The following is a 14,134-nucleotide window of genomic DNA, read 5'->3' as shown; positions in this document are numbered from 1 at the left end:
AAAAATGTTTGAGAACATTTTAAGATTTATTTTATTTCCCTCCCCCACCACCATCCGTTGTTTGTGCTCACTGTCTACTCTCTGTGTCTGTTCATTGTGTGCTCTCTGTGTCTGCTCATTTTCTTTTTAGGAAGTACCAGAAACCAAACCCAGGACTTCCCATGTGGGAGGGAGGTGCCCAATCACTTGAGCCACCTCCACCTGTTGCTTGTTGTGTCTCTCATTGTGTTTCCTCATTTTGTCTCTTCGTTGTGTCATCTTGTTGGATCAGCTCACCATGCCAGCCCATTGCGTAAGCTTACTGTCTTACTCGTCTTTTTTAGGAAGCACTGGGAACCAAACTGGGGATCTCCCATGTGGTAGGTGGGCGCCCAATTGCTTGAGCCACATTCGCTTCCCAGAACTTTTCACATTTAACTTATTTGTGGAAAAAGTCTTCAGTTGAAGAATGTATGTGACCAGTATTTTGTAATATTAACACAAAATAAATCTGGAGATTCATTGTTAACAGACGATAGGTGGTATTTTCTGTCTTAATAAGCAGCTGTAAGAGCAAATAATTTCTTATTCTAAGAAGAGCTGCTGTTGCTAATCTGAACCATAAAAAGAATTGTATTCCTTACAAATCCTTAAAATGATTGTTCAATTTTTTATTTAAAGCATAAATTTCAAACATTCTAAATAAGTTTTTATTTTAAAAACTATAATTTGATAATTCAAGGAACATTCTCAGATTAAATAAATATATTTAGAAGATATTTGGACCATGATCTGATAAAAAGAAAATACTTAAGAACAACTTATAACTTTTATAGACCTATAAGTTACGTTTATACACATTTCTCATTTATTTTGGTTAGGGTTAATTTCCACAAAAAGTAACTCTGTGTCCAAAAATAGTATTGAAAATCTCTCTGCAAATATTTCATCTTCCTCAAAAAGGATAATAATTTCTATTCAAGAATTGAGTATTATCTAGTATAAAATGCTTTTTACTAGATCCTTTAGAAAATGATCATAATTTATTGGTAATCATGGATATAAAATAGTACACACTAGGAAGAGATTTTTTATAAAGCATTTTTGTTACTGCAACATTAATACAAATTAAAAATCCTCTTACCTATATATAAGATGTCCCTTGTAAGAGAGAATCCTTACCATTAAGCCAAGTGCTCATTCCTCAGAGTCCTCTGAAAGGATACTATAAGATATTCAAATTAAAAAAAAAAATTTAATGCCTTTAAAAAGACCAAATGGAGAAGGATCTGCTGCCATGCCATGACCAAGTAGAGTTTAATTCTGGAATACAAAGATGGTTCATATATACAAACTAGGTAAGGTAATTTACTACAATTATTATATAAACAGAATATTACATAAATAATATTATATATTATGCCATGTGATAATATATACTCAAAAGCATTTACCAAAATTAAAAACCAGTTTTTAATTAAGAAAACCACCTATTAAAAAACTAGGATAAAGAGGATATCTATTTTTTAAAAAAATAGCAAATGCACACCTACTGTGGAACATGAGTTCTCTGTAAGTTGGAAGTCAAAGACTTCTCCATCACTGCTATTATTCAATATTTTCTGGAGCTCCTACCCAGTTTGGCAAACAAGAATAAGAAATAAGAATAAATGTAGAAAAATTAGTGAGAAAATTATCATTTGAGATATTATCTGTTTAAAATATTTAAGAGAATCTTAAGATCCAATAAGATAGTTTAGTAAAGTGCTGACTTTTATGGTAAATATAAAAGCAATACCTTTCCAATATATCAGCCTTTATAAAAGTTATTAATAAATATCATCAAAAATTATAAAAATCTAAGAAAAAAATGTATCAAGCTTATAAAACCATTTATTTTACTATAAAAATTTACTATAAGACATAAAAGAAGATGTCCTAAAGGGGTAGGGAGACACACCAAATTCCTGATGGGAAAAACTCACTGTTTTAACTCGTTAAGTACTCTCCATTTACATTCAGTGGGATTTTTGTAAAATCCCAGTGGAGTTCTTTTTGGAACTAGAGAATGGGTTCTAAAGATGGGTGAAATCAATCTGTAAAAATAGGTAAATTGCCCCATATTTCTGAAACATATTTGATTTAGGTTAGCTAGAACAGTTTCCTTATAAAATAAGAGGTTTTGAACATTAGAATTGACCCTGCTCTTTTCTACTTTAAAAATTGAACCTGATAAAATTATAGATATTGAAAGAGGGGGACAAGCTGAATACAAAGCATTGGGTTCTTGACCTTTCATAGAGTTAAAAAACAAAGTCTGCCTATCAACAAAATGTAAGGGATATCCAGAGGTGCTTATCATTTGCTGCAGATGACTAATTGTCTCATGAGGGCTGCTATAAAGGAAAATTTTAAATACTTTGCATGCTAACCAGTTTAAGAAAGAGTCATAAACTAAACACTAAAAGTAAAATCCTATCAGGTTCTTAAAAGTATTTTTTAGGAAAAAAAACAAAACTCTCTAAAGAGAACAATAAAAGCAAAATCGCTTATCTTTATGACTTTTAAGTCCTATCAGTTATTATCTTGAAGCAGTGCTTGAAAACACATATTCAAGTCTACAACTTCAGTAGCAAAGGCTTGGGCTAGAATCCAAGCACCTTTTGAGTGGAAGAGTTTAATCATTTTGTTCAGTCTAAATGACATCAATGCATCAGTTGGATGCTTTGCATTTCTGATGTTCTTGATATCTGATATCTGTCACTCTTTGGGAAGTTTATTTTAGAATTTTACATTTACCACTGAATTGTTCACTCTAAAAAAAAAAAGAATTTTACATTTAGCCACGTAAAGCTGGATAAATAAATTACATATTTACCTATGTGCTTTAGTCAAACCATTGCCATTGGCCAAATATAATAAATCTTTTCCTTCGCAATAATCTAGAGCTCAGTAAGGAGACTAAGCAATTCTGATGGGGGGAAATATTTTACTCCCTGAATACATATTCTTCTGTCTTACATAGACAATAAATAGAAAGCCTAGTAAGCATTCACATAATTAGGTCATAAAGTACTGGTAATTGATGCCCCCTATATTATTGTTTTTCACTTCGCAAAGTATGTTTGGAAATCACCTGAATGTATTCATTCTTTGAATAAATATTTATTGAGTACCTAATCTGCACCAGTACAGGTACTAGTATCCAGGTAAAAGTTGCAGTCTTAACTGCAGTGTGACTCCTTAGTCCAGGGCAGATAAGAAGTTAGGAAACCAAAATCCTTAAATGCAGGATTCAAGTGTATGTGTGTGTGTGTGTGTGTGTTTAAAATAAGCTTCTCTGTATTGGCTTTGTGGTGCTGTTTTTCATTTGTAGAACTTACATTAGAGTGACTTCTAGGAGTGCTCAGGCTCATAGTGACACAGACAATTGGCCCCAGCCTAACTTATGAAGACCTATTCTGGGTATGAAACAGCTAAATTAATCCACTCTGACCCATTTCCTTATTAAGATGCAGAAAGGGGCTATACATTTTTAGGGAGTTTTGGCTATGTATTATTCGGCACTAATCTTAATAAAAGCTAATAGTGTTATATGATTTCACTTATTAAAAATCTGATGTAATTTTAGATTATCTATCAAGAATTAGAAAGGTGCCAGTGCTGTTTTATACTGTGTGATGTTCAAACCTTGCCTTAGAGTATTGAGCTCTATATTTAAAAAGGGTAGAGACAATATGTCAACCATTCAGAGGGGGACAGTGAAGACAGCAAGGGAGCTAGAAACCATTTCATATGAAAAATGGTTGAAGGACCTAAAATATTAACTAGAAAAAGAGATGCCTAGGGGATCCAAGAGAGTTATTTTTCAAGGTTTGAGGGCTTATCTTGGGGAAGAGATATTAGAATCAATTTATCTGGATCCCTAGAGATAGAATTTACAGGAAATAAAACATTTCTGCTTAACACAGGATGATATTTCTTTCTGAATCCAAAGATGGGCTGGGCTTCATTGGGAAGTGGTCCTCAGGGTTTCCCATTTTTAAGATCCCTAACCCCAAACAGTCATTCTTCATTTTCTGTGTCTTCCTCACCATTTACCTCCAGCTCCACCTTCCTATCTGTACTTCATCATCTCTGCCTTAGAAGACTGCAGGTACCTACTTATTGGTCTCCATGCATCTATTCTGGCCCCCTGCGATCCTGCAAAAATGTGTGGGCTTTGCAAAATGCAAATCTGATCTTTTCACCATTCCCAGTTTCCCTTTCCTTTAATTGCTTGAAAAAAATAAAACCCAAAAGCCTTGACATCACTTAAAATATGACTGTATGTTTGGACATAGCTCTCCAAGCTCATCTTGCTCCAATCTACTCTCATTGTTCCATTTACACTGGCCTTCCTTTGGTCCCTGGGAAGAATCATACTTACACAACAGAAATTTGTACATAAAATTCCTTCTATCCGGAATCTCTATGTGTTGTTATGTTTCCCTTGCCTAAAGCCTTAATATTTATGGTTAGCAGCTCATTCCTTACTCCCCATACCAGATGAGGTAGTATTTCTTTATAATACACTCTCAAACAACCATAGTACTTAGCTTATTAACACCCTTCTCACTTTATAATGTTCTTTCATATGATTATTTGATTAATTTCTGCTTCCCATATTAGAAAGTTAGTTTCCTAGAGCATATCGTATGACTGTTTTTGCTCACTATTTTAAGCCCAGCACATGCGGCACTTAGAGAATGTCCACATGTACGTTTTGAATGGTGAACTAGTAAAGCCCTTGCAGTCTTTCAAGGCGAGTCTGGATGATTGTTTGGAGAGGTAACAAAAGAGCGTATGGGTGGTCAGAGCAGATGGTGAGTAAGGTCCCTTGCAGTCCTGAGAGTTTGTACTTTTTGTGTATTTGACTTGGGTTTTTTATGACAGGTTTTTAAATTTTTATTTATTTTTTTTATTCAGGGTCTACAAAACTACCTATTAATGATATTTGCATTTTCTATCATCTTGACTGGAACTTTGTGCACGGCTTTTTCTAAGATCTAACAATAAAAAGACCAGCAGATGGCAGCAGTGGTTAAGAGAACTCCTCTGCTCAAGTCACTGGACAGATGATGCTTCTTGAGTTCATTTTCATATTGCAAATGGATCGCAACCATTCCTCAAGTGTGTCAATGATTTTTTCCCCACAAATGTGACAAAGATTGAAAACTGAGTTTCAATCAAGTATAAAAAGGGAAAATTCTTCTGATGAACTATACAAAGGTAGGACTTAACTGAGAGATTAAAATGTCTACATTCTTACAGTATTATATCTGAGAGGGCTCCTCTTACCACAATATGTAAACACTCTTGCATAATCTAGAAAACCATATGGAGTCCACTTACAAAGACTTTATAGTCCAAACTTCCAACTTACTACCCTCATTAATTGAGAGTGGCAGAAATACCTTAGGGGAGAAAAATTTACTCTATAATAGAATTTAATACCAAATTATATGGATCCTAGATAAAGAAAATATAAAGGCTGTTAACGGAATGTTCAAAAGGTCATTTAATTATTTTTAGTGAAAACTTACCTTCACTTCAAATTAGTATTGCCCCATTCTACTTCATCCACCCGTCTTAACAAATAATTTTGATTATCTTCAGATAAAATCCATCCTCAGAGAACAAAAATTTTATACCATTGAGGAAGCATATAAAACAGACACACGCACATATACACAAATGTACTGTTCCAAATTTGGGGAAAATTCTAGAGTTACTGAAGTGAAGTTCTAGCTTACCAGAATGAGAATTTTAAATTCTCAAACCTTTGAACGTATAATTTGTTTTTTTCTGAAATTCTTAGAATCTCTGTTGTAACTGGTAGTTTTCTTGTTTTCCCTTGTGTTACTTTGTTGTTTCCACTAGGCAAAGGAAAATGACACACACTGGTTTTCTTTCTTTATGAAAACTAAAATGGAAATTCTAATACAATGTTTATCACAGTGCTTCCCATACTCATGAGAAATCTAAATTCTACAAACTCTCTCCTGTTAGTACATTACATTGCTGTGCAGAAGAGATGGAACAGCATCCTGCTTAAATGAATGGACTCTAGTTTGAATCTTATCTCCACCTCTTCTTAGTTGTTTGACTTTGGACATATTTTTGAGCCTCTTTGTATCAGATTCTTCATCTGTAAAGTAGGAATAGTGATAGTACCTACCTCACATGGGAGATTCAAATAAGTTAAAATATGTAAAAATAAGTTAAAGAGTGTCTGGCACTTGGCAAACACTAAATTGTTAGCTGTTGTTATGGTTATTTGAGAAGGTAGACATGTATCAATAGATTGGAGAAAACCTTGTAAGAACTTCTGTCTCACCCCAAATCCAAACAATTATATTAATACTTCTTCCTCTATCTATGACTATAACATAGCAATGGTATGGGTGTCCCTATTTAAATTCTGAGTTGCCAATATGAGTAAAATATTTGACTGTAACTTTTTAATTTCAACTTGAAATGTCATTTCATATCAATTATGCTGATAAACTGACATGATACAAAAGCTATTTTCTCATTTAAATATAGTCTTAGAGTTTCATATTTGGTAGCATTTAATTATTCTTTAGTTGAAATTGCTAGTTTATATGTAAATGTTTAAATGTGAAATAAAGCAGTTGCAGAAGAAAAATGAAAAAAAAAAATCATATTAACACTAGTTTCTCCTACCAGGCAAAGCCTATAATAGTGTTAGTAACAACTGTGGAAAAAACAAGCTTTTTCAAAATGGTTACCCAACAAACAACTTAGTATTTAGAGGTTTATCTAAATGGACAATTACCAAATCTACTTCCTTTGCTCACCTTAGGAAGTAAATGCCTATCGCTCTGGAAGATTTGAAGCTTTACTTTTCCTTATTGTCTATTATGGACAAATTTTGTGTTTATTTTAAATATTTATTTATTTTATTAGAGAAGTTGTAGGTATAAAGAAAAATCATGCAGAAAGTACAGAGTTCCGATATATACCACCCCCTCACATGTACTTCATTAGTTGGATACCTTTGTTACAATTTTATTATAGCTATATTATTAACTGTAGTCCACAGTTTACAGTAGGGCTCACTGTACTGTATAATTCTATAGTTTTTTTAAAATTTTTTATTCTGATACGTATATGACCTAAAATATTCCCTTTAACCATATTCAAATATATAATTCAGTGGTGGCAATTACATTCAAAATGTTGTGATAGTGTTACCACCATCTACTACCAAAACTTTTCTATCACCTCAAATAGAAATTCTGTACCAAGTATTAACTTCCCATTCCCCACTCATATTTCTTTTTCTTTTTTTCTGGCTTAGCTTTCTTTCTCACCTCTTTCTTTGTTAATCTCATCTGTGTCACAGAGATTCTGCCATTTTGTGTACAGAGAGGGCACTGCATTAAGTAGCAGCCCAGTAAGGCTGGTATCCAGATTACGGAAATCTTCTTCTATATAGGAGCACAAAATTCTAATGAGTCTCTGTTTTCATTTCAGATTCTGATAATGACTTCTTTCTTTAGTAATAGAGCCTTTAACAGTACTCATATTGACAAGATTCCATGAAAACAAACAAACAAAATTTCCAAATGGAGATTTTCCAACAAGGCCTAATGAAATAAATCATTATGTTTAACTTGAAAGGAAGGTGAGGATAGTTTCTTGGGTGCTGATATTAGGCTGCAACAAGATAGAGTCTAATTAACATTAAGGCTTCCCACATGGTTTTCTGAGGAACCTAATAGGCCCTACTAAGACTCTGTTTTTTCTTTTTCTGTAAGCCACAAGGTCATATAAGGCACTGTTTTTAACTCATTCATTCCTTATATAACTAAAAAATTTATAAATCTGTCCTTCAATATACTATAAAGTTTTTATTGCATGAAATTCACCTCAAATTTTTCCCAACAGAGGAAGCTTAATTGTCTCATGTCCTTCCAAAAATAATTGAGAATTATATAGGCTTCATTTGCATGCAACAATTAAACATGACCATAAACCCCTTGAAGTAGAGAATTTTTTATTCATCCTTATAACCCATATTCCTAGCACAGTTCATGACACATAGGAGAAAAAAATACTTATTGCCACATACTTTGAATAACATCTTAAAGGTAGTGGTGTTTGCAGTGCAAAAATTCATTGGCAGTGACTTTTCAATAATAGGTGCTTAATAGTTTACCAAATCACACATTAACTCTTTATTAAGCCCTTTTATTGGATATAGGGCACTAGGCTAAGCATTGGAATACATAATTAAACAAGCATGAAACTTAATTCGATAATCCTAAAAATATCAAATTAAAATATTTAAATTTACTCATAAGGCTGTGAAAGAAAATGGGCAGGGTTCTGGTAAAGCATAGTAAGGGGACCTAATTGTGAACAATAACCCATAAAATAAGGTCTGAGCCATATTAGTTACTCACAGTGAATCGAAAAGAAGTCTAAAAGTTTTCTATGCTAAAAAAGGTGGACTGTATCTTAATAGTTTTTCTAAACTCAGCTATTAGCTCCGAGGTTTTTTGGTAGATTCCCTAGGATTTTTTAGATAACCATGAGGCCAACAAATGTTTTTACTTCTTACCTTCCAAAATGGATGTGTTTTATTTCTTTTCCTTGCTTTAGTGCTCTGGCCATGACCTCCACTACAATTCAAATACAAATGGTAAGAGAGAAACCTTATCTCATTCCTGATCATAAGGGGAAAGCACTCAACCTTTTACCGTTAATATAATTTAGCTTTAGGTTTCTTCATAGCAGACTGAAGAAATTCCCTTTTTTTCCTAGTTTGCTGAGAGTTTTTTGTTTTGTTTTGTCATTAATGGATGTTGTATTTTGGGGGAAAATTCTGCATCTTTCGAGATGATAATATAGTTTTTCTTTTTTCCTCTGTTAATATAGTGAATTACATTGATTGTTTTAAAATGTTAAACCAACCTTGCATTCATAGAGTAAACACTGCTTGTTCATGACACATTATCCTTTCTAGATGTTGTTAGATTCAATTTGTTAACTTTTGCTTTCATGTTCATGAGTGCTATTGGTCTGTAATACCAGGACAGTGCTGGCCTCAATGAATTAGTTGAAAAGTATTCCCTCCTTTTTTTTTAGAATGGATATCATTTCTTCCTGATATGTTTTGTAAAATACATCAGTGAAGTCATGTACATCTCAATTTCTTTCATTAAACATAATGTTATCTATTTCTTCTTGAGTGAGATTTCTAATTTGGTATCTTTCAAGAAATTTGCTCATTTCATCTATGTTGTTCAAATTATTGGTATAATGTTAATAAAATTTAATTATCCCTTTATTATCTTATAGAATCTGTAGTGATGACCATTCTCATTCCTGAAACTGATCATCTGTTTCTGTTTTCTCTTTTTTTCCCCCTGGATATTATGGCTAAATGTTTATCAATTTTCTTGACCTTTTCAAAGAAGCAGATTTAGGTTCCACTGAGTTTTCTCTATTGTATTTCTGCTATTTCACTATTTATGCTATTATCTATTGTTTCCTTCTGCTTGCCTCAGGTTTAACTTGCTCTTGTTCTCCCCTACCACCTATTTTTCTGGGACTCCAAATACATATAATAGGCCACTTAAAGTTGTTCTTACACATCAGTGATTGTATGTTCATTTTCATGCAATTTTTCTCTCTCTTTCATTTTGGATAGTCTCTATTAATCTGTCTCAAATTCACTAATCTACAGTACCTAATCTGCTATAATTTCATTTAGTATATTTTTCATCTCAGACATTTTTCATCACTAGAAGTTTTACTTTGACCTTTTTTATGTTTTCAATGTCTTTTCTTAACATGCTTATGCTTTCCTCTATCTTCTTGAACATATGGAGTATATTTATAATTGCAGGGTTTTTGTTTTGTTTTGTTTTAGGTAGTATGGGGGACTGAACCTGAGACCTTGTACATGGGAAGCAGCAACTCAAACAACTAAACTACACTCATTCCCCTATAATTGCAGTTTTAATGTCTTTGTCTATTCTGTCATCTGTATTTCTGGGACTGTTTTTATAAATTGATTTTTCTCATTATGTATTGTATTTTCCTGCTTCTTTGTATGCCAGATACTTTTTGTTTAGATGCCAGACATCATGAATTTTATGTTCTTGAATGCTAGAGTTCTTTTTCTTTATATAGTTTTAAACTTTTTCTTGGACTCAGCATAATTACTTGGAAACAGTTTGATCCATTCAAGGCTTTTAAGCTCCATTAGTTTGAATCAGAGAAGCATTTAGTTTGGGCTATTTTCTTCTGAGTATGCTGGTATTCAGATGATGCTTGTATTATGAAGTTTCTCTCTTCTGTGGATGGAACATGAACTTTTCCAAGCCCTACTTCATTTGTGAGGATTTTTTCTCTCTACTCTTTTCTAGTGGTTCTTTGCCCAGTCTAGTATATTCTCTCACACATGTGCTCACCAATACTGAACTGAAATCTCTAGAATCAAGAGTAGAGAATGGATGTGACTCAAGCAGGTGAGCAACCATCTGCCATATGGAATGTCCCAGGTTTGGTTCTTGGTGCCTCCTGAAAAAAACGAAAGCAAACAACAAGCAAAACAAACAGTAAAACCAATTCGAAGAAGCTAATGTGGCTCCGTGATTGAGTGCTGGCTACCTACAGATGAGGTCCCAGGTTCAATCCCTGGCCCCAGGTACTTTAAAAATTAAAAAAAGACTCAAGGATAAATCCTTTACAGAGCTCCTTCTCCCTCTCCCTTCTTCTCATTCCACCACCTACCCCCAGCTCTAGCTCTTTTTTATCTTTTAAAGATTTATTTATTTATTTAATTTCCCCCTTCCCATCCTCCCACCCTGCTGTTTTTGCTGTCTCTTCTCATTTTCTCTCCTCTAGGATTCAATCCTGGAGATTTCTATGGATAGAGGGGTTCCCTGTTAATTGCGCCACCTCAGTTCCTGGTTTCTGCTGAGCTTCACCTTGACTCTCTCCTTGTCTCTCTTTTGATGCATCATCATCTTGCTGTGTGACTCACTTACATGAGGCACTGGCTTACCATGCAGGCACTTGTGTGGGCACTCGTGTGGGCACTGGCTCACCACATGGGCACTTGCATGGGAACTGGCTTGCCGCTTGGGCACACTTTCTCTTCTTTTTCACCAGGAGGCCCGGGAGATTGAATCCAGGTCCCCCCATGTGGTAGGTGGAAGCTCTATCAGTTGAGCCACATCCACTTTCCTCTAACTCTCTTTCTGCAGGTCTTTACCATATGTATTCTACTTGCCTTGGTCTCCCCAAATTCTCAACTCTCTCTATTCAAATTAGAAAGACATCTGAGTTCTCTATTCCCCCTTTCAGACTGAAGCCTGAAAACTCTCTCTAGGCAGTGAGATTGTACAGTGTATTAGTCAACCACAGGGGTGCTGATGCAAAATACCAGAAATCTGTTGGTTTTTATAAAGGGTATTTATTTGGTGTAAAAGCTTCCAGTTACAAGGCCCTAAATTGTCCAACTCAAGGTTGGTTTCTCACTAAAGTCAATTGCCACGTATTGAAGCAAGATGGTTGCTCATCTCTGTGAGGTTCATCCTTTCTCTCTCTCAGCTACAGATTGGCATAGGGCATGTTTCTTTCCAGGCCTTCTCAGGTGTAATCTGCAAACTATCAGGCAAATGGCCCATCTCTTCCTGGGACTGTAGGATCAAAGGTCTCTCTTCTGCTGTATCTATGGAGCTCTCTCTCTTCCTGTGTATCTTCTTCTGTGAATACGTATTTATATAGCCCACCAAGGGGGCAGGGGCTCAACCCTGAGTTACACCCTACTGATATGTTGGAATCAAAGCCCTAATCTTAACATAATTTAATCAAAGACATCTCAGCTGAATCTAATACAGTCAAAGGGGATCACACCCAGAAGAACAGACCAGTTTACAAACATAATCCTTCTCTATTTTGCGGTTCATAAATAATCTCAAACTGCCACAGATAATTTGGCTCAATTCTTTTTTTTCTCCTGTCAAAGAGCACTGTCCAGTGCTGCCTATTGACCAATATCAGAAAACTGTTGTTTCATATATTTTAGCTACTTTTAAAATTCTCTAAGGAGGGAAAGCAAAATCTTTTTCCTGTGACACTATCTTGGCCAGAAGGAGAAATTCTCTGATTAACACTCTGTTTTATTTTAATGGCAATTATACTGTTGTCACATTTTAATGAATAATATCAATAAATGATGTCTCTAATCCAGTGATATACCAGACAGCACATAAAATAAGATGCAGAGATCCAACCTGTGACCTTTAGTGCTGGCAATACAACTGCTAAAGTAAAGATGTTGCTAGACTGCAACAAATAAATAAAAAAATAGAATGTGAAGATTACAAAAAGTGGCTCTGTTGCTGCAAAAGAGTTGAGTATTTCATTTTAGATTTCTGGTACGGGGCATACCTCTCTCCTTCCAAGAGATGAAGTATAATGTGTTCAGTGATTTTGTTGTTGTTTATTTTTAAGATAGAAATTAATTTGATGACTTGGAATGTTGTATAAGGAATTTTAGGCAGAAGTCTGCATATAGAGAAAGAATGTGTAGCAAGAATTAGATGAAAAACCTATTAACAGGAGTCTTTAAAAATTTTATCTTGTTATAGTCTGATTCTTCTGGTAAATGACATCAGAGTAAACACAATTGTTCTTTAGCCACTGATCCTTATGTGGGAACCCATGTCATTTTGTTCCTAATGAGACACTCTATCTGGAAGACAATTATTCTCCTATCTTTTAAGGATCCTGAGGAAAGCAAAAAATAAAATTAAAATTGAGTTGTACTATATGTGATGTGACTTGTTCATTATTTGGTTATACTAATGTTGGAGTAAACTTAGCCTAGAGCCACTAAAGTGATTTCTATATAAAATAGACAAATGTCAATCTTCACATGATATTACTCTTGATTAGGTAATATCTGCTTTATTCCAATAATCTCCTCTAACTGCTTCTGTATTTTACTATCAATCTTCAAAAGATCTTGGTTACTAATAGTAATAGGATAAGTCATTTTATGGCAGTTACTTCAAATATAAAAAGAATTTCAGTTTAAACATTTACTACACTGCTCGGGAATACATTTTGTTGTGACTGCTTTGTTTTACAATGTGTCAGAGATTATAGTGAAAGCAATCTGTTTATTATACAACCACAAAGGAACATGCAATTCTTAAGACATTTTCCTCACTTACATTGAAGTCAAATTAAGTTCTAGACAGGTAAAGGGAGAAAGGAGTCTGATAAAAACATGACGAGATCTTAAGAAACTTTGTACAACCTGAAAGAGGAAATTTAATATTCTCTCTATATTTAGTAATATCTCTCTTAATTGAAATTTACAATATATGGCTCTTGTAAGACAAGTTGTCAGTTGTCATATACTTGACTAGATAGAGCATAATGAGATTGGTGGTCAGTCCATTCATGAAAAATTTTTAAAATACATAAAATATTTTATTCTGAGATAAACATTCCATAAATTTTAAGAAAAAAAAAATATGTTAAGACAATGTTCAAAATCAGTGTTTATATTTTTTTCAAAAGTATTCTACAATGAGGGAAATATGTTTTGGGGAAAATTTTTGAGTGTTTCTCTTACTGAGGCAATTTGTGAAATATATGGGTTGCTAGAACATGGGTAAGAGAAGCATTGATTTATGTAAATTGAAGTTATACCTCTTCAGCAATTACTATTATAATAAAAATATCTATTGTGGTTGTGATGAGAATAGGGAGAGGGAACAAAGGAGCAAATGAATAGTTGCTGTCTAATCTTGCCAACGTTCTTATTTAGTTTTATTTTCCTTTTTAATATATAGAAACCTACAGAGAAATTCCTTCATCTCTGTTTTAAAGCCACTGAGGAAAGGAGAAACCTTCCAATAATGAGTCCAATAACATGCTGGGGAAAGGGCAGTCAGGAATGTTTCTTTTGAGAAACTCTGAGGGCTTTAGATCTTAAATCCATGCAGAACCTCAGAATGTGGCCTTATTTGGAACTAGATCTTTGCAGATGTAATTAGCTAAATTACAATGAGGTCATGCAGGATTAGGGTGGGCGCTAAATCCAATATGACTGGTT

The 14,134-nt window shown here is 34.0% G+C and overlaps 1 protein-coding gene across 1 annotated transcript in view; it reads left to right on the top strand.

Moving 5' to 3' along the window:
• Positions 1 to 6,544, top strand: part of TMEM144 (transmembrane protein 144) — a 30,884-nt gene extending 24,340 nt beyond the window's left edge. The window contains exon 12 of the mRNA XM_004450792.4: positions 4,948 to 6,544. Coding sequence (XP_004450849.1) covers positions 4,948 to 5,031 — 84 coding nt within the window. The 3' untranslated portion in view covers positions 5,032 to 6,544. The remainder of the gene's footprint in view (positions 1 to 4,947) is intronic.
• The last annotated feature ends 7,590 nt before the right edge of the window (positions 6,545 to 14,134 follow it).

The sequence above is a fragment of the Dasypus novemcinctus genome, chromosome 1 (genome assembly GCF_030445035.2).
Source record: "Dasypus novemcinctus isolate mDasNov1 chromosome 1, mDasNov1.1.hap2, whole genome shotgun sequence".
NCBI classification, from domain to species: Eukaryota; Metazoa; Chordata; class Mammalia; order Cingulata; family Dasypodidae; genus Dasypus; species Dasypus novemcinctus.
The sequence above is the reverse complement of the archived record's forward strand: the minus strand, read 5'-3'. Positions and strand labels throughout refer to the sequence as shown.